The sequence below is a fragment of the Odontesthes bonariensis genome, chromosome 6 (genome assembly GCF_027942865.1).
Source record: "Odontesthes bonariensis isolate fOdoBon6 chromosome 6, fOdoBon6.hap1, whole genome shotgun sequence".
Lineage (NCBI taxonomy): Eukaryota > Metazoa > Chordata > Actinopteri > Atheriniformes > Atherinopsidae > Odontesthes > Odontesthes bonariensis.
The window spans coordinates 36,064,893-36,091,239 of record NC_134511.1 but is presented as its reverse complement, the minus strand read 5'-3'; the positions used below and the strand labels follow the sequence as shown (position 1 = coordinate 36,091,239).

Genomic DNA, 26,347 nt, shown 5'->3' with positions numbered 1-26,347 from the left:
CCCAGTTTTAGATGTGAGAAAGATATGCATGACTGATTATTGTGATGTGTACTTCCGGGATTAGCTGTTAATTTTAAGGTCAATTTAAAGTCAGGTGTTTTGAGTGGGTTTTTATCCACTAAGAACTTTCTTGGTCTCACCTGGTGTCTCAAGTGTCACAACAAGTTACGAGAAAATGTATTCCTTAGGAGGTGATGCTCATCAGACTGGAAATGTTACAGAAAACAATTATTTCAGCTGTTTGTTTAGGTCACTGATAACTCAAGGTAACAGATGAGACAAAAACAACTGGCGGTTGGTGTTGGTATCGTATCTCTGGCCTGTTTTTGCTCTATCTGTGCCAGGAAGGCCTGCCATCTTTGATGAAACAATGAATTCTGAAATAAAACAATTCATTTTTGGGGGAAAATATCAGAGTGCACATACGTTGCTCTACCAAAAAAGGCTTAAGAAGCATATTTCAACCATTCATCATTGGCCAGTTCTAATGTTCTTGCCTCTTTTCTTTGACTGGATGCTAACATGAGCATGTGCATCATGACAACACTGGAACATGAATGCATATGAATTCCCCTTCCCTTATTTCAACATACCACAGCCTCTTCAGAAGATAAGATGAGTTAATGTCTTACAACAGTCAACAGCTTTCATCTTTATTTGAGGTATTTAACTTCTCAATTACCTGTTATTGTTTCTTGTTTTTTTTTAATGAAATTTAGAGAACAATACTTTGATTTACCATGCGCCCACCGATAAGGCATAGATCCTCTGTAAGTCAACCTTCTGTCTTGAGACACAATCACTATTTTTCCCATCCCGTTGTGATGAGGTGTTTTAGAAAAACTGGGGAAAATTAATTTTCCAGTCGTTATCAATCATTTCTGTCTTCAGCTGAAAGACAGAAAGCCCAGTGGCTTCTGTAAAGAACTCTCATAGATCATTTGTCTTTCCTACTACATGTGTCATGTGACATAATTATGCTTCACTAATAATGACGAGACATGAATTGCACTCAAGACATTTGCTCTTTAATTGAAGCATTTCTATTCTAAAGATTATTTCATGTAAGATTTCATTGTAATACAGGGGTGATCTTTGCCTGTCCATATCAACACTGTATTTTCATTCCAAGCCTAGAATCCCCCCTCACTTGGTTGACAAACGCATGACATGTTTGACCATATTTCCGATACCATCAAATATGTAGTGATAGTGATAGTCTGTCTCCCACAGGAAGGACGGAGTGCTAACCACTTTGTTCTTCTCATCCACATGGGCTTCGTGAAAGAAAGGGTTAAGGCCAAACAGGAGCTAATAGCAGATAAGCTGTGAAATGAACACATTGCAGATGCTTTAACTCACATTTATAGTAAACAGAGACCTCTGAAAGGATATATATGGCTCGCGGCCATTGTGGCGAGCACCCATGGCCTTCACAGCCTGCACCATGTTAGTGTGAGGCCAGCTCCCCCAGCGGGTGTTGTCATCCCGCTCATAGCCCATGGTCACTTCGATGTTGGGCAGCACACGGCAGGCCAGCACAGGAGCCATGCTGGCCAGTCTGAAAGAGAAGCAGGAAATCAGCTTTTGATTCATTCAAGCTTAACAGGCGAGACGGATCGGGGTATAAGAATTACTGTCTTGTTCTGATTAGGAAAGGTGAGATTCAAGCCTGAAAAAAAAAAACAGTCTAATGCCTTATGCTCAAGGGGTCCTAATTCTGACGAGAGATGTTCAGGGGTAGATCAGTCTCAGCATGGACGCACACAACTCCAGAAAAGATAACGACAGCCTTTTGTGTTTGCCAGCAGTTTGTGCTTAAGTTTGGTATCCATTCAAGAATCCACGTATACAAATGACCAGTCCACTTGATTTGATGTGCAAGTTTGTGGGGATGTTTGTACTTCAGCACAAGGAATTCAGCCATCAATGATCTTATAAAACTTCTCAATAAAAGTTTCCTTGTAATTGCATTAACAAAGAAGTAATTAAAGTAAATTAATAATAATAATGATAAAAGAAAAAGAAAAGCATCCTCACTGGCTTGAGCTCTTTCCAGGGATGAAGGGGAAAGGTAAGGGTTACTCTGCTTTGGATGAAGGGAAGAGGTCAGTATGATATTTAACTCTCTGTTGTCATGTTGACCTCTGCTTCACCTCTTCCTCTTTAGCTTCCAGCTTCACTCTTTAATTCCTGTAATCCCACATCTCCTACAACCTGAAATCTTCCATTCTTTGCCGTGCACCTACTGTCCTCTGAGCTGACTTTGACACAAGTCCACATGGCGGCCGCTCATCTATCCCACCCGGATCAGTCATTTTGTGCCAGATTAAATTATGTTAGAGTATTTGTGTTGGAGCTTTTGTTTTGTCTGGCCTGCTTAATAGGATTTGCCTGGAACGGCTGCTTTCTCTTCGTCCAGTGTGAGCTTAAAACAATAAAGACTATTTGTATTGCGCCTGACCTTCCTGCCTCCTGCTGGGGTCAGTGAGGGCCAATATGGTGACTATGTCCACACAACATCTTAAAGCGATTCACACAAAAAATGATCTTTTTCTGGCAGTCCACATAGCACTTTTCTAACAAACCATTTGATTTCCCTAAAGTGAAATTCCAATCGGATTTCCGCGTTTAAACAAATAGGGATATGACCTTCAGGCTTTCTTAAGAAGGAATAAGCTTTGGTAATTGACTTAACAAACTTTAGGGGTAAAAGTTGAGTGAGATTTTTCCGAAAACCTTTATGAAAACAAGCAAAAATAAGATCATACCAATGCTAACTAAAACAAAAATCTTCAACAAAGATGCTGTGGTGGAAGTTTTTCTTAACTTGGAGTGTGTCTCACTTCTCTGAAACACAATTAGTGTGTCTCGGCAAATGGCGATTTGGATTGGAAAGCCTGTTGTGGGGGTTTCTAAAGCATTTCTAAGTGACAGAATTTACCATAACAATGCCACATGTTATCACTTTTCATCTACATGAAGGTTTTTCTTTGTTCTGTTGACTTCTTACAGCTTCTCCAGTGTCCAAATTCTATTACAGGGATCGTTTAAGTCTCTAATGTTTATCTGGTTTAACATATTCTAGATATATGAGTGGAACAAATCAATGACAGTCTGTTTTCTGTTTGGTCTCATGCTGGGATGAATAATATCAAATTTCTTTGTGACAGTTACGTACTTCCAGATGACTTCAGTAAACATGGTCTGAGCAGTGGCTGAATGATACATACCCGATGGGCTTACGTGAACGGTGGAAGTCTTTAAGCACCCTCTCCACATCACTATGCAGCTTGCAATCTTTGCCATCTTTCACAAAAGAGGACCTAAAGAGTCAAGATTTAGAAACTTGTATTAATCCTATATCTTTCATTATAATACCTTGTATCTCATTTCACTCTGCTTTGCACAGTCTCCATGTTATTGTTTCATATTTCAATATTCCTCACAGATTCTTGGTGATTCCATGGCCTCCAGGAAAGATGACAGCATCAAAGCTGTTGACATCCAGCATGGACAGGTCCTGCATTTGCATCTTTCCCTGGCCGTGACTGAAGCGAGCAGACTCCGTCATCATGTTCCTGTTTAATGGCCAGATATAATCAGAAATACTACCGTGTTGAGTGAGTCAAGTCAGATGTCTAAACATGCTGAGTTAAATCAGTCACAGATTATATCTTATCACCCTAATCAGTGTGAAGGAGTTTCGGAGGTTCGTACCGGTTCTCACCAGAGGCAGGTTGTTTTTTTATGTGGTCCATCACATGCATCTGCTGTTGATTTGGAGCAAACATCTGAAAGCGAGCACCGTTCTGGCTCAGGTGGTACATGGTGCTGAAGTCAAGAGCTGTCAGTTATTATCTCTGCATGGTGATATGTTTGTGAAATAATGCGACGTTTCTCATATCCTGATACTCACTACACCCCCTCATGGATGTCAGTTCCATCCCACCATCCACATCCTGAGAAAACCTGGGATACAGCAACTCACAAGTCACAATGCCCACGCTGACCAAATTATTTTCACTGATCACATATTGATCTTTTTAACTTACCACTGCAATATTGGTGTTCCCCCAGTTGCCATAGTCACCGTGGTGAACAAAGCAGACAGGCTGGCGAGAAAGAACAGCCAGGGTTTGTTTCGACAGCAAGGTCCTTGATGCCTGCATGATTTGGCTTCAGTCTTACTTGTTTAGGAGTAAAATGATATTTTAACGATTTGTCCCGGAGCCCGTAAAGACGTCCTGATATTGATCTCACTGAGAATGTCTGTATATATACCATCGCCGTGCAGCCAAATGACGTTACCACGTAAGCTCCGTTGTCTTTTCACACCTTGACTTATTCCCTTCCTGGACACCCTTCCCTATTATTAACTTCTTAAATTATCTGATTAACTTAAGTCCTTGGCCTCAGGCATCCCAGCATCAATCAATATCTTAACCCATATAGAATTTGGCTCGATAGAGTTGATTGATCAAGAAAAAGTGAGCTACACCTTTATACAGACAAGCTGACAAACCATATGCCCTTTAAAGTCCATTAGGTTGTAAGACTCTTATTCTCTGTAATGCCATGTCGCGTCTAGACGGTGAACCCAGAAATATCCTGCGCAAGGTGGAAAAGTCCCCATTAGATCGCACTTAGTGAAAGACAATCAACAACTAGTGAAGATGGGAGGCAATGTCAAGTTACAGATGAACAGTGGGAGGCTAAATATGGCATTTATTTTATTGTGACCACTTTATGTATAAACAATCAATATTTACATAACAGGGATGAAAGTACAGTGAATTTGAGAAACAAAAAGCAGAAAACAGTATCAACAGAACAATTTACAACTAACTAGAATCACCCAATCAGTCCCAAAATCAAGCCTAAGCTGGAACCTAATGTGGGATGCTCACATAAGATTCTGGCTAAATCTTAAAAATTTGCACAAAATAACTCATATATGGAAAACACATACTGAAGTTTTCACAAATGGTAATCACAATGAGGGTTCTTTAAAAAAAAAAAAAAAAAAAATCTATTACAATAACTTTTGCTGTGAGGTTTGTTGCTAAACATCGGTCTTAACTTCTCTGCAGCTGTCTGCCCTCAACACACAACACACGTTGTGTTCCTTTTTAAAAACACCACTAAGACCTGTCACACATTTTCTTGTTATTTCAAGTACATAGGTGTGCAGATGAGTAACTGAAAGATCCCTACAAAGAAAAAGAAGAATGGGCAAAAAAAAAAAAAAAAAAAAAAGACAGCACATACAATAAATAAGGTCAATTTGTTACTTATATAAAATAAAGGTCTAAAACAATCTTATCAGTGTACATGTATGTCTGAATTTATGGTCTATCTAGAAAAAAAGAAATCATACACATGGCAAGCACATCAAATTAAATCACAAAGCTGTTTAACAAAGCTCCATCCAAGTCCAATCACGGCAATCTGCTCACAGGCCTGATTCTAGAGTAGCAGAGATCAGGCTGTGGTTGCATCATTTCTTGAGTCGAGCCCTCTTTAAGCACTCCTTGCAGTTTAGTTTTCTTTACATGTAAGGACCAGATCCTAAAAGCCATTTACATGCAAAAACCAATTCAGTGGTGAAAGTAAGAGTCATCTCCTAAATATCTGTCACCACTAAAGAGAGCTTTCATGCACCCAAGCACTGTCATTCATAGAATCTGTGCACTAACTGTGCACACACTGTGTTCATTGCCGAGAGTATTTGCAAAGATATCCATTTGATAAAGAGTGTGGTTTGCACATCAAGCAACTAGCTGTGCTGAGAGAGAAAAGCATGAGCAAGGCCAGTCTGTTGGCATTAGGGCGTGTAGGCGGGTGGTGGCTGAAACTGATTGGCAATGTCATAATCAGCAGGAAAAGTCTCGCTGCTGTCCTCCATCTCTGAGAGCAGCTCTAAAGCCTGTTCTTCCTCCTCAGTGGGGTAGTGGCGCAGGAGGTTTGCAGCTGTGGCGAGGATAGATGCTCCGCCCGCACCTGCCACCAGGTAGAAGCTGATAGCAAAAGTGACATATATGAGGGAGCCGTGGTACTTCTTGTGTTGCTGCTGTAGTGACAAGATCAGCTCCGAGGCCCAGTAGCAAAAGCCTATGACTGTGGCACACTGTAACACTGAGTGAAAATAGAGAAAATAGTTAAGACAAGATAGAACTTTATTCATCCGGCAACAAGAGCATTACAAACACATTATATACTATAAATATCTCACTCATCAGTACCTGTGAGTATATGTGCAAAAGCATATCTGCGTGTGATCTTTAGGGCAGGGTGCTTGGGTCCGAACACATCCAACAGGAAAGCAGTCAGACTGCACAGGATCCCAAGGAAACAGAAAGCAGCTATTACCCTCAGCAGCAGGATAGTCTGCGGGTTCACACAGTTATCTGTGGATACAGTTGACATCACAAAGCATTACAAGACAGCCACCAGCTTAATCTCTACTACCGGTTGTAATGGGCTTGTACTGGTCCTTACCATCCAAAAGCTTGGGATCAATGTATCCCAAGACATCTGCCACCCCCAGCTCTTGCTTCGGACAGGCGCCTCCGTGAACACGGAGCCAGGCTGGCTCAGCTAGAGCCGTGCAAAGCGCTGTGATGGACAGCGCTCCGGGCAGAGCCGACACCAGGCTCCGCTCCGGTTGCTTGGGCAGTGAAGTGCCCGCTCTCCTCCTCCGGCCTCCAGGGACAGAAGAACCCGGTGGGGCGTACATGGCAATCAGATCTCCTTGTCTTCTGCTGAGGTGATGGTCTGTCTTTGTCACTCTACTGACAGCTATACGTTTGTAAATTTGAGACTAGACAGCTCACAGACACAATAAATCCCGTTAGCCAGCACAGCTAAGGCTACCTTTAAATTAAACAAATGACAACAGTCCAGTTGCTTTGTTCATTGAGATATCCAATATTTCCGAACAAAAATCAGCTGATGGATAAAAACAATATGACTTTCTAACGAGCACACAATGAACAGATGGCTTTTAGGCCTGTTAGCTCTGTTGTTAGCCCGAGAAGCGAATTCACAGTAAACGCCAAATGTCGCCAATACTTATGAAAAAATAACTTACTACAAGCTAACTATAAAATGTTTAACTTATCGACTAAATTGGCTAATTACACTAATAAAAAAGACTGGTGATTTGGTACAGAAAAACAAACACAAAACAAAACAAAAGACAGCTTACGCTGGTTTCCTCTAAAATATTGACTTCCTGTTCGCATCATTCTTCTTCGTGGCTTCAGAAGAGGTAGCAAACAACTTTACTCTATAACTCTGCTCCCACCTACAGGTGACTCACTATAACATAGTCAGACGGATGTGTTATTCTACCTCACATGATTAACCCTACATTTTTCTTACTGTCATTTAGTGCCATTAAACAGCAAATGTCTGTGTTTAAATATATATATATATATATATATATATATATACAGGAAAGTATTACAAGCCTATTCTTCAGTTTGTAGAGCAAGTCCGTAAGAGGAAGGAGGAGAACCCACAATGCAACGCGTACAGTCCCTGATAAGCGAAGATGGCGGCATTTCCGATATGGATGTTTCTGTGAACTTTCATACTTTGGTCTTTGGTGCAAAAACATTAATCCTTTTTTGAAAATATCTCTTAATACCAACAAATGACAGTCGTTTAGTCGGCGCTGACTTGTGGAAGCTGTTACAGTCCACATTGGTATTTCCTGCCTAAGTTCTCAGTTACCTGAAAACCACAGAGTTGACGGCGCCGCTGAGACATAAAATTATTACCGCCTCAGCTATGAAGGAGTGTTTGACCCTGGTTCAGAGACTCAGCGCACATCCGGACTCTCGGTGCTGGTTCGTCAGTTGGAGCCCAAATGGGTCGCTGCTGGCCTCATGTGGGGGCGATAAGGCCATCCGGATATGGGGACGCGAAGGTGAGCAGTCAAAAAAATGAACTGATGACAACCTTTTCTACTCTATGTTAAATCTTCTCATAACTTTGTTATATGACCATGTTAATATGGTGTGATATCCAGCCCTGTGTGCTCCCTGAGGGTTGGTGTTCTTATAAAAGTAAACAGCGTGAAAGTTTCAACCAGAAAAGATAATTTTGACTCATTTGGAACACTTTTGCATTCGAGTAATTGATTAGCTTTGATTAACTGAACCACGATTAAAGAAAGTTTTCTAAACATTTTTTATAAAAATAATAATAATCAAAGTGGAGCATGCTGTTGTGAAATTATTGTCACAGTTCATATATCCAGTTTGGATGGATTTTCAGATATCTGTAAATTCTTCTATTCTTCTAAGTTAAATGAAAGGGATACTTCATTATGAATAAATTATAGCGTAATTATTAACTTGACAGCCCTCTTGACGCCCTCTGTTTTCTAGGGGACTCCTGGATGTGTAAGAGCGTGCTTCAGGATGGACACCAGCGCACTGTGAGGAAAGTGGCGTGGTCTCCTTGTGGAAATTACCTGGCCTCTGCCAGCTTTGACGCAACCACATGCATCTGGAAAAAGAAGGACGATGACTTTGAGGTAAGATGAGATATATATATTTTTTTAATTCAGTATGTGATTTAACAAACCCTGCTTTGGTTCATTTTACCCAGACTCTTGACTTGTCTTTTAGAGTTTGACTGTGCTGGAAGGACATGAAAACGAGGTCAAATGTGTGACTTGGGCTCCTATGGGTAATTTGCTGGCAACGTGTAGCCGAGACAAGAGCGTCTGGGTCTGGGAAGGTTTGTGCTAACCTGCTGAGTCACTACATCAGAGGCATGGCTAAAATCTATTATGTTACAATTCTCAGTAGGTATATGAACACAATCTCTGTCCCTTTGTGTTTCACAGTGGATGAAGAAGACGAGTATGAGTGTGTTACAGTTGTGAATTCTCACACACAAGATGTGAAGCATGTTGTGTGGCACCCAACCCAAGAGGTAGGCCAAACTGTGTGGAGCTGGATGATTATTCATTCTGGGGCACCATCGAACCATATACTTAACCATTTGTTTCCACAGCTCTTGGCCTCAGCCAGCTATGACAACAACATTTGCATTTACAAGGAAGAGGATGACGACTGGGAGTGCCGAGCAACCTTACAAGGACACGCATCCACAGTCTGGAGTTTGTGTTTTGACGCTACTGGTCAGAGGATGGCCTCCTGCAGCGACGATCGCACCGTGAAGATTTGGAAAGAGTATCCAACTGAAAGCAGTCAGGGTGAGTGGTCAGCAACACCTGTACCTTTGCTATAAATCATGAGGAAAAACTAAAATGTTTTTTTCCACTCTGCTTGTGTAAAAGGTGACTTGTCATGGAAGTGTGTTTGCACTATGTCTGGGTATCATGGACGAACTGTGTATGATGTTGCCTGGTAAGATTGAACGCATTTTCATATAACGTATTGGTACAGTGCAGTCCGATGACATTTGCTGGTATCTGTGGATCATTAAGGGCATAATTGGGTAATGTAATATTTACAAAATATAATTTTTTCGGTCTGAAAGCACTTGAATATTTCTCGTCTTTGCTCAGGTGCAGACTAACTGGTGCCCTTGCAACTGCCTGTGGCGATGATGCTGTCAGAGTGTTCAAGGAGGATCTGACAGCCCATCCAGACGAGCCAGTGTTCTCGCTGGCGGCTCAGGTGACTAAAGCTCACAGCCAGGACGTCAACTGTGTGGCCTGGAGTCCGAAGGAGGCCGGACTCCTGGCCACCTGCAGTGACGATGGAGAGATTGCCATTTGGAGGTTCCAAGAAGAGGCCTGAGTCAATGTTCAGTGCTGTTTCATTTTTGTTTTTTTTAAGTTACATTGAGAATGAGGCCTTGAAGGCACTCCGTCGCTGTCCTTTGATAGCTAATCTGATAACTCGCTTTCATTCAGCTCAACATAAAAGTATGTTTGTTAATTTCATGCCAATTTTTGTGATGAGAATACAGCTGCCATGCATCTTGTGCTTTTTGAGTCTATATCTTGGAAATTGATACATTGAGAATTAAGTATGTTTATATAAATAACTATAAAACAACTTAATAATGTATGTGGTTTCTTTTTATTGAAAAAACAGCCATAAAATAGTTCTCCATTGAACTTACAACAATTTGGACTGAAACTGAATCACCACTTATGTTGAAGAGCAGGTCAGCTTCAGAGGTGTTTTTAAGAAATCAAAACTGACAGAAAATCAAGCACAGTCTTACACTTAAGAGCTTAAAAAAAAAAAAAAAAAAAAAAAAAAAAAAAAAAAAATCAGTAGCTGTAGTTAAATCCAACACTGAGCAGTGTCACGTATCTGTAATCTGTGCTTATATTAATGGTAATGGTATCATGTACACTTTAAATTCTGGACTGGTTTTCAATCAGGTGATTTAAACTAAAACAACTACTGACTAAAATGACACTTACACTTTTAGAGCAAAGATGATCAGACCAAAAGTCAAAAGAAGTCAGGTTCAATATCTACAGGAGGAAAAAAAAAAAAAACCCACTGATCCCCTTTTATTAAACAAAAAGGTTGGAGTATGCAGTAATAACATTGCTGCTTAGTCTGAGTCACTTTCTCCATCACTGTCAGCCTCCTTTACATCCGCGCTGAACTTGTACTCCTGGTCACAACCCATGTATGCGTCGCTCATGAAGTACAGGGTGTAGTTGTGAATCCCCATCGCTGGGGCAACAAAGTCTAGCTTGACCTGCAGAGGAGGGACGTAACATTACAACTGGTGCTTTGAAGAGAATTTGGGGTCTGAATGTTTGCAGAGATGTACTCACCTTGGCTTTCTGCTGAAGAGTCAGCCTCTTGATAGAGATCAGGCTGTTCGACTTGGGGTCTCCGATCACCACCCACCAGCCCTCTTCGCGTTTCTGAAAGTGTTAAATATTTACACAAGAGTCAGTTGTTACATGCCAAAGGAAGAAATGGACTCTGAGGTGCAGAGAGTGATGGAACTAACCTGGGGGAAGAGTGGTGCAATGACAGGACCGGTCACCTCTTCCTCTCGTTCCAGCTGAACCTGAACCAGAACTGGACTGCCGCTGTGCAGAAACACCGAGGCAGATATGCAATGTTATCCAGAGGGCCGATAGGTGTTATCATTCAGAACACTGACACTTATTTACAACGGACAGTATTTTTTTTTCCTTTTCTAAGTAATTCGTTTTTCCAGCTCTTATGTACAGAGGACACACATACCTCTTGATGTTGTCCTTTTCTGCCACTTCGTACGACAGCTCGATGTTGGGGTAGCGGTTAGAGAAGCGAGCCACATCAGCCATCTGGGAGTCTGAGAGTTGCAGCAGAGCAGTTCTTTCTTCATCCTCCATTTCCATTATGTCAAAGATACTCTCCACACCCTGAAGTAAAGAGCACAGATAACACGATCAATTTTAATTGGGACATGTTCAATTGCGTCAGTACTGCAGAAAGTTTCAGACATCAGAACAACAGTTACCTTGTCTGTGCAGCGCTTGATGTGCTCTGAGGTGAAGAAGGGCAGCTGTTTTAGGTATGAGTCCTTGGACCACATGGCCTGAGTGACCATCTGGGCGAGCTCCATAGCAGCCAGTGCAGGACTCAGCCAGCCATTACTGGAGAGCACATCAACACAGGCCTGGATCAGACGGATTGCCTAAAAAAAAAACAGCAAATGCGCTCATTACATGTACATCAAATCCAGAAACCAAACTATGTTAGGAATATGTTTATACTCATATCTGGGATATGAGTGTAAGTTGCTTTGGATAAAAGCGTCTGCCAAATGCATAAACATAAACATATGCAACCCCCCCCCCCCCTTACCCAAAAAAGAGAAAGTCAACCATCTGTACCTTGCTCAGGATCTCTTCTGTGTCTGACTGGAGTTCAGCACTCAGCTGCATCCGGGAGAGATGAGATTGCAGCAGCAAGTTTGTCTTCACGTGGGGATCGTTGAACTTAGGGTTGTTTAGTTTGTGGGGCACTTTCTGCGCCAGCTGAAAGAAAATGAAGTCAACAACATTTATTATTTTCTCAAACGCCAGTTAAAGAATCATTCATGTGATAAAAAGATGGTCGGTTAACTTTTGACTCCTCCAGTGAGATCTATTTACCTGTCTGAGAAGGGCATCCTCGTGGTGCCTGATGGGAATGTGCTTATACTCGGCAGCATTGGAGATGATCTCGATTAACCCACGGATCTTCGTCTTGGCATTCAGAGACATGCTGAACAACTCTGTTAAAAAAAAAAACAAAGCATCACAGTAAGGAATGACATTTAAAAAAAAAAAAAAAAAAAAAAAAAAAAAGAATAGTTCTATGGAAAGCATGGCAGTCAGGCAAGTGTTGTCACAAACCAATGGTGGTGTAGTTGATGTAGTAGTAGGCGGCGATCATGCCCAAATTGAGTGGCGCTACATCCATTTCATCCTCGATGCTGATGCATTTGGACTGCTCCAGGTCGTGCAATGTGTTTTCAACCAGCTCAGAAAGGTGGTCGGACAGGTGACGATGGGACATGCCTGAGAGGATGAGAGAGGCCACAGCACATAAAAGTCAACATCTGCGAGTTGTTGTCTACACCTACTCCGGAGAACACACGCACGTTAGAGTATGGCAACCCGACCGAAGCCCGACGGGCCGGGCCGGACTCGGACAAAAAATTAGAATGTCTTGTCGGACTCGGGTCGGGCTCGAAAGCAAGCAGACATCGTGAAAATTATAAACAGCCAGAGGACAGGTTTCAGTTCATTGCAAACGTCAGTTTTTGTGATAAACATAAATAATTGAATATGCATAAATGAAAATGTTGGTAGGCTATTCGTGCCTCATGCCGTGCAGCATGCATCTGTATGCATCTGTGGTCTGTGCATGCTCGGTGCGCACGTACGCATATCGAACATTCGAACAACTTTACATTAAACACGTGCGATCAGTGCAGCCGAGCTCAGTTGGCTGGAAGCGCTATGGAGGACATTAAAAGAAAAATAGCTTCTGGAGAACTGAAAGTCGTGGAAAATGAGAATGTTTCTACTGTTTTATTAGTCAACTTTTTTTTCTCTCTGTATTGAGTTTAATGGGTGTTTATTCTGGTCGAAGAGTGCTTGTGCATTTGTTATGGTGCACCGCCATTAATGTGTAGCCTATGTTTTATAATGGATTATGGTGGATAATGGTGCGCTGTCACCAATGTGTATTTACTGATTAGGGTGCGCCGTCTTGCGTTGGTCACTGGTCTCGGGCTTCCGGCGGGCTCGGACACAAATATTTTAATTAATCTCGGGCTCGGGTCGGATTTGAGAACTTTTCTGTCGGTTGAGGGCCGGGCTCGGACAGAAAAATCCGGCCCGAGCCAGGCTCTAACGCACGTACAGCCTGTCCGTCCTTTAAAGGATGCTGCTCACCTTGCAGGTTGTAGTAGTTTGGGTTCTGCGTCATGCGGCGGTAGAGGAACGTCCATGTCAGGTAGTCCACAGCGTCCTGCTTGTTCTCCACTGTCTTGGTGACGATCTCAGCGTTGAAGTGGTCATGGAGACAGTGATCCAAGTGAGACTCCACCGGCAGTGGCTCATACAGGAACTTCTTGAAGAAGTCCTTTAAAGAAAAGACAGACTCATTGTTAAGTTTGCCCGACATTGGTGTTCAGTCACTGCTTTCAGACAGAAACAGATTTGTCTCTACCTTCTTTGAGCCCTGACACATGATGACACAGCGTCCCTCGTCATCGAGCATGGGTCTGTTTGCCTTCCCCACCATCTGCAGGACATCGTATATGGGATAGTCCACGTATCTGAGAAAAAGAGATAAAATTAGGTCACCGACACAATGCATTTCAATAATTGCTGTAAACACTTTCCATACTACTAGAGTTGAATTTGTGAGAGGCTTACGCGTGGATCTTTCCATTATAGTACTGCGTGTCCATGACAATGACAAGATGTGCAGAGATGTTGATGCCCCAGCAGAGCGAACGTGAAGACACCACCACTTGAACAGCACCTGTACTCAAATCAACAGAAAACATCCATCCATCCATTATCTATACCGCTGAATCCGTCGATCGGGTCGCGGGGGGGCTGGAGCCAATCCCAGCAGTCAATGGGCGAGAGGCGGGGTACACCCTGGACAGGCCGCCAGTCCATCGCAGGGCCACACAGAGACATACGAGACAAACAACCATGCACACTCACACTCACTCCTAAGGACAATTTAGAGATGCCAATCAACCTAACATGCATGATTTTTTGGACAGTGGGAGGAAGCCGGAGTACCCGGAGAGAACCCACGCATACACGGGGAGAACATGCAAACTCCACACAGAAAGGCCCCAGCTGGGTGTTGAACCTGGAACCTTCTTGCTGTGAGGCAACAGTGCTAACCACCACACCACCGTGCAGCCCCAACAGAAAACATTTTGTAGAAATCTCTGCAGATTTTTCTTTTCAGTCCTGAACCTCCAAGCTGTACTGAAAGCAAAGAGCTGGAGTGACTCATACCCGAGTTGAAGAGCTGCTCCACTATCCTGCGTTCAATTGCGGACAGGCCCTCGTGCAGGTAGCCCACGCCATTGGCCAGAGTCTCTTTTAGAGTTGGATCATTTACTTTCTCCAGGAATGGAGCCAGGTCTTTCTCAGTGCAATGCAAGAACCTACAGAGACAAACAATCTTTATCACAATCATGTAATCTATGAAAAAAGAAAGAAATCACCACTTTATGATAGATTATCTACAGATACGAGTCTCATGGCAGTGACTGACCTCTGAGGAACCACATCGGCAGCACAGAAAGTGAGGATGTCGATGGCAGTGAGGCGAGTCTGTCTGCGGGATGGGACGAACACTACTGCTGGCTTGGAGGGAGAATGCTTCATAATGGCGTGATATACCGGCTTAGCCATGGACAGCAGGCGAGTCTGAGTATGACTCACGTTGAAACCCTACAGCCACAAGAAAAGTTCACAGCAAATCAGGAACCTGGCAGACATGTTGGCCTTCTTGGCTTTCAGTGACTTTGTGAACGAAGCTTTGAAGACTCGCTTAGGGTTTACAGACCTGGATGTGCAGCTCCAGAGGCACAGGCCTGACATTGGGGTGGAAGTTGAATGTGGCCGTGGTGCTGCAGCCCAGCCAGTGGGCTACGTCTTTGGCATTGGACAAAGATGAGCTGAGTGCCACAATGCGAATGGGACGCTCAATTTGGGACGAGATGTATCTCATCCTGGAGCAGATGACCTCCAACACAGGCTAATGAAACAAAGGAAATGACATGAGTATGATATAAAAATCTATCACTGTGCACACCTGACATTTATCGCACGAAAATTGCTGCAACACAGCATCAAGTAGTACTGAGTTCTTACTCCATTTTCTCCACCAATGAGGTGTGTCTCGTCAACGATGAAAAGGCTGACATTCTGGACGTTCTTCCTCTGTTTCCAGCGACGAGACAGGATGTCCCATTTGTCAGGGGTACTGACAATGATGTCACCTTTTCCCAAGAGCTTCAGGTCTGTGCTGGTCTCTCCCGTCAGCAGCACCACCTTCTTGTTCAGAACGTCCTGGAACTTCTGGTGCCAATCGACAAACACCTGAAAGACAACATACATCATACTTGTCTTTATGTACCTTTAGCATTTTCATCCAATGCAAGTTTGTAAGATTGAAACTTTGCTTACATATACTTCCTACTATCATTATGTAATTGTAATGGATGCTAGTTTGGGAGGCCATCCTGCAGTTTCATACCTGCTCAGCCAGCGCTTCCATCGGGGTGATGTAGACACAGCGACCTTCTGCGTTGTGCAGCAGCATTCTCAGAATGGCAAACTCTGCACAGATGGTCTTTCCACTGCCGGTGGGAGCTCCCACAAACACATTATCATCACTGTTGTACACAGCATTAAAGACTGCGATAGAAAAACAAAATTGAAAAAAAGAGTGAAGAACACAAAGTGAAATGAGTGAGTATCTGAGTACCCAAAGAAACTAAAACTGTAAATATCCATGAGGAGTTCTAATGGTTACGTGATGGACATGTGCGAGGAGTACAGATAGTGTTGTGTACCTTGTGTTTGGATGGGGTTGAAGAAGGGGAACTTGTTTTGGTAGAGAGCCTCGAAGGCAGAGTTCCTGAGAGCAGTAACTGGCAGCGGCTGCAGGTCCAGCAGCTCAGTGGGTGGGGGGTACTTTTCTGGTAAAATGAGATGACGGAAGGATACTGGGAGCTGAGTCTCACAGGCTGAGAGAAAAAAGAAACAAAGCAATTAGTTGAGGTGCTCCGACGGACAGCATGAGAGTTCTGCAACACTTCCCAATCGAGCTGCTTACAGAGCCATCGGTCTGAGACCACACGGATGAAATACTGCGGTGGCAGAGGCTCGAACACGGGGACAAAGAATGTCACAAGGTGCTCGTCCTGGGCGTACTTGGCTTTAAGGAGGAAGTACTCATGGTGGAGGATGACCTCACTGTCCACATCTTCGATCAGGATCCAGAAAGCTTCAGAAGACCCGTGAATCTAAGAGGGAAGAAAAGAGCGTAAGGAAGCGAGGAAACATTTGGAGATTTGGGCAGAACCCCATCATGTGTCTAACCACTGACCTTGTCATCCCACTGGAAGTCAGGTGTGACGGTGAGCTCCACTTTGAGTGTGGAACGAGTGATTGGCTGTATATGGACAGCCAGGTCCAGTCTGGGGAACTGGTGGACGTATTTGTGAATGGTCTTCCCCATCTTTGGCATTCGGATCAGCTCACCTGAAAAAAATGAAGCATATGACAGGCTTTTCACAACTCTGAAGGCAGAGGAAAGACTTCAGCAAACATGTCACAAAGGGAGAAAACTCACCAATCTCATTGTGGTTGAGATCATAGAGACGCTCAAAGGGGAAGTTTTTCTTCTCAATCTTCTTGATCACTTCCTCTGGCAGCTTCCTGAACTGCCGCAGAGGAGACATCGACTGCCACCTGTGGCCAACATGGACACAAACTATTAGCAGTCTGCCTTGACATAGGAAGTGTATTTATTTAGGTTGGAAAACACACTTACATTCTCTTATCAATCATCTTGCAGAGATTCATGGTCTTGTCTGTGAGTTGAGCCCAGCCCCGGTTTAGCACAATCTCAAATATGGCCCTCATCAAACGTCCAGCACTCTGAAGGAAGAAAAACAAATCTCTCAAATACAGAAATAAATGATTATATCAGGCAAAATAATGCTGTGACAGTATACTGAGAAAAACACATGAACCTCAAACAAATAGTCTTGCTGTACCTGTGTGACATAGACCATGTCTGCCATCAGAGCAAAGCCCTCAAGTTTGAGCTGAGAGATGTATGCCTGGAGCAGCACATTAATCTGAAATGAGAACACAAAGCAAACAAAGTATTATTCACAGCAATTTGTCAAATGGCTTTTACACACATCAAACAGTCTAAAACACACTGGATGACACTTGACCTTGATTAGGTCTCATCGAGAATCTTAACACAACTTTTACATCCACTATAATTTGGCTGTGTGTCTTACCTTAGCACTAGGCTCCTCGATGCTTTCCTTCACAGGAATTGGAACTCTTTCCAGTAGCTTCTGAAGCTCCAGTTTCTCCTCCTAAAACACAAAACTTTTTGTTATCATTTTAAATCAACAGCTTTTAAGGTTTTGTGGTGGAGTTTGTCTGGAGTCAGCAAACCTCTCTGACGGTGATGTTCCTGAACTCTGAGGAGAGTGAAAAGACTCGGAAGAGTTCGATCTCACTGAGAGTGGGTTTCAGCAGCTGGTTGTAGGTCTGAATCGAGTCATGAGTGATGTAGAAATGACTGGCAATGCGACCCAGGTCTGTAACCTTCAGGTAATGAGACAAAGAAAAAAATGTTTAAAATTTCTTTTAAAACATCTTAAAATCATCAGATCTAACTTATTATGAATTTACAATGGCTAGATTCACAACATATACTACAAACAATGCTCAGCACAGCTGTGGATACCTGGAAGCTGCCGGTCCTCTTGTCATATTTCACGAGGCTGTTCTTGTCCAGGACATTGGCTGCTGTGTGCACAAGGTCCATCCTGCGCCTCTCCAGCAGAGGGTCGGAATTCCGGTCATCGTGAGAGACTCCGTACAAGGTTGGGTTGCGGAGCATGCGCACATACAAGTAAGTGTAGCCAAGCCAGTTTACAGCATCCTGCAACAATGACAAAAATATAATTAAAATAAAATTTAAATTCAATTAACAGGGAGGGATTTCCATTTAATTTCATCTGCCTGTACATGTCAGTTACTAACCTTTACAGTCTGCACATTGCCCAGTACAATCTCTGCATTGAGCATGTCGGGCAGCTTGCACACCATCTGACTCTCTATGGGCAGCTGCTGGTTGAGCAGGGACAGATAATACTGCAGCTCTCCGTGGGACGTGATCAGGATTCCCTCTCCTTTGGTGTCATACTGGGGACGGCCAGCTCGACCAAGCATCTGAAATAAGTCATGATTGAGTTCAGTTGCCGCTGTCAGTGGCTGTTCAAAAGACAGAAGACTTCATTGTTGGCAACAATCAGGTACAGACCTGTAAGATGTCCAAGGCTCCCAGCTCAGTCCATCTGCCTTTCTCTGGGCTGTAGACTTGGGTCCCTTTGATGATGACAGTATGTGCTGGCAAGTTGACACCCCAAGCCAGAGTGGCTGTAGACACCAGAACTTGGATATGTCGATCAGCAAACAAATCCTCCACCAGCGTACGGTCGACTCTGGTCATACCAGCATGGTGGATGGCGAAGCCGTAAGGAAGCAGATCCTTCAGCTCCAGGTTCTAAAAGAGGGAGTTCAATCCATCACTCTGATCAAGAGCTCAACACTGAAAATTTTTTCTTAAATGTTCAGATTCACGACATTTTCTCACCTTGCACTGCTCTGCCTCAGTTCTCAACACTTCAGTGGATGCCGAACCCTCTCTGAGGAAAAGGCCCAGAGTGTCCTTCTCCAAGCACATGTCTCTTATGGCCCTTGCAGTCTTTCCTGTCTCCTTCCTGGAGTGAACAAATACCAGCACCTACGGGAAGCAAGTGAACGAGAAACGTTTTGCAAACTTGGATGCAGTGTTGTAAACTAGTGCTCTGTCAACAAATGGTGTAGAGAGACAACATTTGCAGCAGCTGGATTTTAAGTAATTGAAGATTAAAATGTGCTCCTCATAGGAAATATGGGTTAGTCAGACAGTGCCCACCTGGTTCTTTCCAGCATGCTCCATTATCTTTTCATAGACAATCTCATTCATGATTTGGAAACGCTTGATGGCTTTCTTCTCCGTGATGCCAACGTATGTCTGCTCCAGGGGCACAGGGCGGAAACTACAGGCAAAATAAAATATTGCAGTTACCGAGATAACAACGTGAATAGTGAAGACAGGCTTCTGGGACTCCAGCGATGACCTTTTGACAATTCTCTCAACAACATACCTGTTGTCAAAGTAGAAGAGTCCCTTTGCAGGATCTACCCGCAGACAGGTAGCTACATCTTCATAGTTGGGCAGTGTAGCACTGAGGCCCAGCAGACGCACGTCCTCCTGGGTCAGCTCAACATTACGGATGGTCCTCGCCACCAGAGCTTCCAGCACAGGCCCACGGTCATCATGCAGCAAGTGGATCTCATCCTGTACAACATTTACTTAGTAACCCTGAAAGTTTTATCAAATTAATATCGTCATGTGCTTTGTGAGAAAACTTACGATGATAATGAGGCGCACAAGCTGGGTGTAGGTACGCTCGCCACCTTTCCGAGTGATGATGTCCCATTTCTCGGGGGTGCAAACAATGATTTGAGTGGCGTTGATCTCCTCTTTACAGAGCTGGTGGTCTCCTGTCAGCTCAGACACTATGATGCCATAACTTGCCAATCTCTGTTAAAAGATAATCAAATCTATCATTTGTAGATCTGCACCATGCAAACTTGTAAATGTTTTCAAAGTATCTAAGTAATGCTCTTAAGGAGACAAGGCTCACCTTGCTAAAACTTCCCACCATCTCCTGTACCAGTGAGCGCATTGGTGCAATGTAGATGATTTTAAAGTCATCCACATTGATCGTCCCATCCAGATTTATGTGCTTTCCAATTTCTCTCAGCATTGCCATCAGGGCAACATTGGTCTTACCAGCTCCCTGTGTGCATAACAAATACCCACATTAAAGGTGAGAATACATGCGAGGACTGAACTGTTGCAGTGCTTTAGCTTTAACAAAGTTTGCTCACCGTAGGCGCACACACAAGCAGGTTTTCATCAGTTTCCATGGCTGTCTTAAACAGCTTGCTCTGGATGCGATTCAGAGTTTTGAACCCGTCAAATCCAGCCTGGGCGTACTTAGGCAACTTATCAATGGCAACAAGGATCTGTTGACACAACAGTACGCTGAATGTAGGAGATAAACAAACTAAGAGCAACAATAAAATCCTATAAAACAAGCTAAAACTAATACTGGACCATAAGAACAACAATGATATCAATAAATGGACAGGAGTAAAAGACAAAAAAGACAAAATAAAAGCACAGCACAGAATGCAATCATGACAGACATAACCAACAAACCTCATCATCAGAAAATGCTTTGGGTTTCAGTGCAGGCACATGAACTTCTTCATAACCTTTGCGCTGTTTGCGAAAAGAGCCGTCTGGCAGCTGGCAGCGTTTGTTTGCCATGAAATGGCTGCCCTGAGTGAAGGCCAAGTCATCAAGATCCAGAAGCTGTCGAGGCATCATTGACTGTAAAATGACAACAATGGATGTTATAAACAACAAGTTGAGTACATACATGTACTTATAAAGCCCCCATTAACACTGATCAAACCTCTCTAACATCAGGCCCTTGAGTGCAATTAGAAAAATGTTTAATCGGCATTCAGAAATGACTCTCCAGTAGATGTATCTTTTCAGAGATACATGCTTGGTGACTCGAATAGGATGGCTAATAGAAGTAAACAGTAGCTATAAATGCTGTTAAGCACTTCATTGGATAATTATTATTCAGTGATCTATGTTAAGACAGATCTGAAATGACTCGATTCATTAATCTTTCCTCACTGCAAGACCGCGGGCAGCTCACTCTCAGCCCCGCTGTGTGGGGCTGATGACTGCAATCCACTCAAAATGAATAAACTAGCTTAACTATTGATAAAGGCATGCTTGTCAGAAACTGCGGTCTAACACAGATTGCTGGTTGAACTGTTGTATAGGATAAGCAAACTGTGCTACCCCACAAAGCCTTGTGGTAGGCCAAATCTTTATGAATATCAATCTACGTCAATCCATCACACGATTTTGTTGAAAAAAATAAAATAAAAAAATGCATCAATATTTGTAAAAAGAGCGACAGGTCTGCCCATACGATACAAATATGAGTTAGTTACTTTCTGGACTGGTTCTAACAAGGCTACACTGGAACCCCCAGAACACCGAAGTTAAAAACACCACAAATGACAAAGTGTTTACGTTTTTTTTTTAAACATTAAAAAAAAAAAAAAAACAACAACATTTAAACGGGCTAATTTCAATACAGCAACAGTATTACACTGCAAGACAATAATGGTAGTGATTATGAATGCTTGACATGTAGATACGATGCGTGATGTGTAGTTTTAACATGTTATTTACCTCTCCATGGTCAATGTCCATTGCTTCCAAGTCATCAACACGAGACTTCCTCACCCTCTCCCTGCGAGATCGCTCTTCCTAAAAACAAAAATAAAAGATATGACAACACAGAACAACCACTTTATGCGATGTGTTCACATAATGTTGCAGACAACATATCGTACTCTAATAATGTCCTCCTTCTCTGTCTCTTGGAGTTGATAGAGAATCTTTGACAGTTCCTGATCAGACTCCATCTTGGTTATGACCCGCTCCTTTTCTGCCTCACTCTGAGCGCTTGCCAGCATAGTACAATACTGAACTGTTGATCAGAGGGGAAAAAAATTTACATCTTCAAAAATCACAATATAAAACATTCTGACACCGTCTCACTCAATGAGACTGACTTACTCATGCGACGGTGCTGACGGAGGATTTTAATGAAATCAAAGGTGTTGAAGCCCAACAGCAACACCAGCTGGTTCTCACATTCTCTGTCATCGCTGGCAGTCTGTGGAACAACAAAAAGATGAGAGGTGTTGAGAAAAAAAAACAAGAAAAACTTTCATCCACTGCAGACGAGCCAAGGCAAGTTGATATACTTGATATACCTTGAGGATTTCTAAGACTTCGTCAGCCTTTTTTTGTGAGACAATGGCATCATCATAGAAACGGCTGAGCTGACGCTGGAGCCAAAAGGCATCAATGTCACGAGGGTGCAAATCTTTTTTCTTCACCGTCATCACATCCCCTGTTTCACCGAGCTATAAGAAGAGATTCTTAGTATTAGATTATTAGTTCTGAAAAAACGTTAATAAATAAAGCATTCTGTTACATAGCTCAGAGTGCCAATAATGATGCAGGTGTTGTCCTTACATTGGTCGTAAGCGTGGATTTCACAACTGCCTCCTCTCCTTCACTGTCTTCATCCGAATGGTCATCTCTCACTTCGCCAAACATGTCTTCATCCCCTTCCTATAGAACAAGAAAAGAATAATAAGTGACACAACTGAAGTGGCTCTAGCATCTTTATCAGCGTTTTTAAAGCTTCAAACTTAAATCTAGATCATCCATGAGAGCTAATTTGTAGCACAGCCAGAAGTAAACACCTGTACAAAAGACAAAACCCTCACCTCCTCATCAGATTCAAACTGCACGTTGACACCATATGTTTCATCAATGTTGTCATCTGTGGATAAATAATGAAACGAAGAGTCACATTAACATCTCCATAAAAACTTACAAGTAACACAAGAGAGTCAAACAAATACACGTGTCTGTCTATACAAAGATATGCTTCATTATATGGTTGCTTACCCATGTTCTGTAAGTCCTTGTCTCCTCCATAGTCTGTGATCTTCTTTCCCAGATTGACCAAGACATGGTAACGCGTGTCATCAGAAGGTCCAAGAAGCTGCTCGACTTCACGCCGCCTTTCTTTATCTCTCATTTTGTCATTCTTTAGCACTGCTAACACTTCATCAGCTGCTCCACACAGAATGTCACGAGGCTGCAGATGATAACAGAGTGAGGTGACACGTCTGCTGTTGGTCCATGATCCACAATACAAGCGACATTTTCAATAACTGCCGTTGTAGCATTTGCTCACCTGATCTCCCAAAGCAGCATGGATGAAGCTTAGCAACACTTCATAGGTCTCTCTAGTTTCTTTGGTTTTAGGCTTGTACACAATGCCCACCATTTCATCGATGCCTTCAGACAGGAGGGTAAAGCCTTTCATTTTGTTGATATCGTGCCTGTCCTCATCTCTTTTTCGTCTCCTGTTTGGATCGTACAAGAGAAAATTAACTAGATGCTGTGAATGTACATTCTGGAATAATACTTTGTTGCTGATACCAAAACAATCACATTGTGTTTGTAGCGACCATATGATAGTGGCGGATGTAATACACTTGCGCTTCTGGATTTGAGGGGACATGTGGCGAAATGCCGTATGATAAATGGTATAAATGATAGATGGTGTGCAAACTCTGCCTACTTGGTGCAACTCTCTTAGAGCTAGAGTGTAAATGTTGTCCACCTAGACTCAATAAATCAAGATTAAACCACAGTAGAGAAATGGGGCACAGCAGTGGCAAAAAGATATGGGGAAAAAACAAGAGATAAAAATACAACTTTTCGGGTTCATCCAAATGTGAATTAAAGCATTCTGACAATTTTACAAGCTTATGGTAAGCACAATTAACTGCCATCAGGTAATTCATTGTTAAAAATCATTAATTAATGTGTAACTAGAGTAAACTCAAAGTTATGCAGACTGGCAAAAACGCATCAATTCAACACTGGAGATTTCGTGGTAAGTAATCGACAAACTATGAAAAAAATAAACCTGTTAAACTTAAGAAACACAAAAGTTGTAAGCTGCACTGACTTGTCCCGTCTCTCCTCCAGCCTCTGGGGTTTGGTCCTCTGAGACTTGTCACCCATCTTGGTCCCCTCAAGCTTCCCCACCAGCGACAGTACCTCTCCGGTGGGTTCATCTCTCCGTGTACGATCGATAAGAGAGCGATCAGCTTGCAACACCAAGTTTGAGTTCTACCAACCCAATAAAAAAAAGTTTAAAAAACAAAACAAAATAAGCACAACAAAATTAGTACAGCACGATGTGCCGCTCCAGCTAGCTAACCGCTAATTAGCGGCTATGCTAGCAGGGCAACTGGATAAGCAAACGTCATACTTCTTAAATTAATAAAGAAACATGGTATAAATTACCGAGACAGACAATATAGCAGTGTTCATAGACTCATATCCACACATAAAATACTACTTACCGCTTTGTACTCATACTGCAGACTACGAGCAGTTACATCCGCCATGGTGCGACTTTTCTTTCGTGTTTGACCGCACTTTAAGAACCAGCCCGCAGACTCTAAATGTCTACAGAGTTAAGTTCACTCTGCCTTTTTACTGAAACGCTGTGCGCATCGATAAGATTTTTAGACTTTAGACATAAGCCTTTCCAAAATCTCTCTGGATTACATACAACGCGTTTCCCATACGTAACAATACAGTCGCTAACACGAGCGCACAGGAAGCTGCACCAGACTTCCTTTTCCGGTGTCAATTCACGCGTAAGAAACCTAAGAAAACAAGCAGCGCCCCCTGGAGTTTTGTTGATGTTATCCTCGTACGTTGTATGATATTAAGGAATCAGGTTTTGAACAAGAGAATCCATCTATCTATCCATCCATTTTCTATACCCACTTAATCCAACTCACTGTCGTGGGGGTTGGAGCCTGGGAGAGGTTGAACAAGAGAATGATAGGTAAATTATTATGCACATAAAATCCCATAAATGATTCAGCATTACTTAGCATGAAATAATACCAGTATGTATTTCTGGAAAAGTATTTCTTTCCTTGTTCTGCTGAGTTAATTCTTTTTTGCATCTGTAATCTGATGAAGCCATTTTCAATGGTAATGTGGATTTGTTTTCATTTCTGTTTTCCTTATTTACCTGTATCGTGGTAGTGAGACTGTACCCACCCATAAAACTGACAGCATTCTTTTCAAATCCATCATACAGTCCATTAGTACCACCAACTCAATACCATAGCACATACTGATATATGATACAGTATACAGGATACATTACACTATGGAACAAATTGTGTGTATGGAACGGCTTGCTACATGAAATACCCGTGTGATGTCCTACATTGTGTATGATATAACATTTAGTGTAGAAAGAAAGAAAGAAAGAAAGAAAGAAAGAAAGAAAGAAAGAAAGAAAGAAAGAAAGAAAGAAAGAAAGAAAGAAAGAAAGAAAAGCAACCACAGCAATGAAATACACCCTTTCATCGAGGGTAGTTTAGTACACTCCTTTTTTTACCAACTAAGGAATATTGCCAAAATGAAGCCTGTTGTATCCCTCGTGGAGATGGAAATGATCATCCATGCTTTTGTTTCATCTTGTCTGGATTACTCTGTAATTCCAGTATTTGCATTCCTGAGCATTTCATTTCTGCAACTCCAACAATTGGTCCATCTTTAAGGTCCCGCATAAGACCGGTCTTGATTGCTTTACATTGGCTCCCCATCTGGTTCAGAATCCAGTTTAGGAGTCTTGTTTTTAGAACAAGATTAAACTTTAAACTGTGCATGCTTGACCATGTTAATTTTTTAGACTTACTGAAGCCCAACAACAATAGGATCCGGAGGTCCTCTGATAAGAGGCTGTTGGTTGTCCCTCGAGCTCGGATCATGACAAAAAGGGATTGTGCTTTTGAGATTGTTGCCCCTAAACTCTACCACTGGATTTAAGATCTGTGAACATTGTGGACTTCTTTAAAAAGCGTCTTAAGATCAGTCTGACTGAATGCTTTTTTAGTTGTACTGTCTTCTTCGAGTTTTCATTATTTTATTTTCATTTATTTCTCATTTTATTTTCATCTTTGTGAAAAACTTTGTGACAATTGTTCTTGAACAGAGAGATCTAGAACTAATCTGGGTATTTGCTGTAGAGCGGTCAAGTTTAACAAGCAGCTGGTACAAGACCTGCAACTGCTAAATGGACAAATCTATTGGTCTTAGGTTTGTAAAAGTTGGTTAAAAGGAAAATTCTCCATGACGGCGATAAAGTTCATCACCCCAACAATGTGTAATGTCGGTACAGCTGCTTGTAAATGGTTGAATCGGTTGTCCCACCATTAAGTGCAAGTCTAAAATTCAACATCTCAATTATACATTGTGTAACACACAATCAAATTTAAATA

General features: G+C 42.4%; 4 protein-coding genes across 4 annotated transcripts; 1 reads left to right on the top strand and 3 right to left on the bottom strand.

Moving 5' to 3' along the window:
- Positions 1-1,017: 1,017 nt before the first annotated feature.
- On the bottom strand, positions 1,018-4,245 carry gatd3l (glutamine amidotransferase class 1 domain containing 3, like). Its single transcript, XM_075469116.1, has 7 exons — positions 4,056-4,245; positions 3,920-3,972; positions 3,721-3,834; positions 3,450-3,581; positions 3,234-3,326; positions 1,396-1,561; positions 1,018-1,281 (listed from the first exon to the last, which is right to left on the bottom strand). Exons 1-7 carry the CDS (start codon positions 4,170-4,172, stop codon positions 1,147-1,149), a joined length of 810 nt encoding a protein of 269 aa, XP_075325231.1. The 5' UTR covers positions 4,173-4,245; the 3' UTR covers positions 1,018-1,146.
- A 466-nt stretch (positions 4,246-4,711) lies between these two features.
- On the bottom strand, positions 4,712-7,282 carry tmem127 (transmembrane protein 127). Its single transcript, XM_075468596.1, has 3 exons — positions 6,502-7,282; positions 6,246-6,410; positions 4,712-6,138 (listed from the first exon to the last, which is right to left on the bottom strand). The coding sequence occupies exons 1-3, from the start codon at positions 6,737-6,739 to the stop codon at positions 5,828-5,830; spliced, it is 714 nt and encodes a 237-aa protein (XP_075324711.1). The 5' UTR covers positions 6,740-7,282; the 3' UTR covers positions 4,712-5,827.
- A 226-nt stretch (positions 7,283-7,508) lies between these two features.
- Positions 7,509-10,046, top strand: ciao1 (cytosolic iron-sulfur assembly component 1). The gene is made up of 7 exons (XM_075468595.1): positions 7,509-7,936; positions 8,400-8,548; positions 8,643-8,754; positions 8,864-8,952; positions 9,034-9,235; positions 9,320-9,389; positions 9,551-10,046. The coding sequence occupies exons 1-7, from the start codon at positions 7,798-7,800 to the stop codon at positions 9,783-9,785; spliced, it is 996 nt and encodes a 331-aa protein (XP_075324710.1). The 5' UTR covers positions 7,509-7,797; the 3' UTR covers positions 9,786-10,046.
- Positions 10,047-10,051: 5 nt separating this feature from the next.
- snrnp200 (small nuclear ribonucleoprotein 200 (U5)) lies at positions 10,052-24,662 on the bottom strand. The gene is made up of 44 exons (XM_075468594.1): positions 24,404-24,662; positions 24,004-24,167; positions 23,221-23,392; positions 22,929-23,121; positions 22,745-22,800; positions 22,488-22,586; positions 22,223-22,375; positions 22,023-22,122; positions 21,797-21,933; positions 21,633-21,710; positions 20,571-20,744; positions 20,237-20,374; positions 19,990-20,145; positions 19,716-19,886; positions 19,447-19,640; positions 19,215-19,338; positions 18,891-19,040; positions 18,558-18,800; positions 18,278-18,466; positions 17,979-18,176; positions 17,684-17,836; positions 17,521-17,601; positions 17,266-17,349; positions 17,040-17,146; positions 16,839-16,957; positions 16,593-16,747; positions 16,320-16,509; positions 16,057-16,230; positions 15,738-15,898; positions 15,353-15,580; positions 15,045-15,236; positions 14,751-14,929; positions 14,489-14,640; positions 13,883-13,991; positions 13,674-13,782; positions 13,397-13,586; positions 12,350-12,514; positions 12,107-12,228; positions 11,846-11,989; positions 11,470-11,646; positions 11,211-11,371; positions 10,972-11,053; positions 10,790-10,882; positions 10,052-10,710 (listed from the first exon to the last, which is right to left on the bottom strand). The coding sequence occupies exons 1-44, from the start codon at positions 24,446-24,448 to the stop codon at positions 10,561-10,563; spliced, it is 6,411 nt and encodes a 2,136-aa protein (XP_075324709.1). The 5' UTR covers positions 24,449-24,662; the 3' UTR covers positions 10,052-10,560.
- Positions 24,663-26,347: the final 1,685 nt, after the last annotated feature.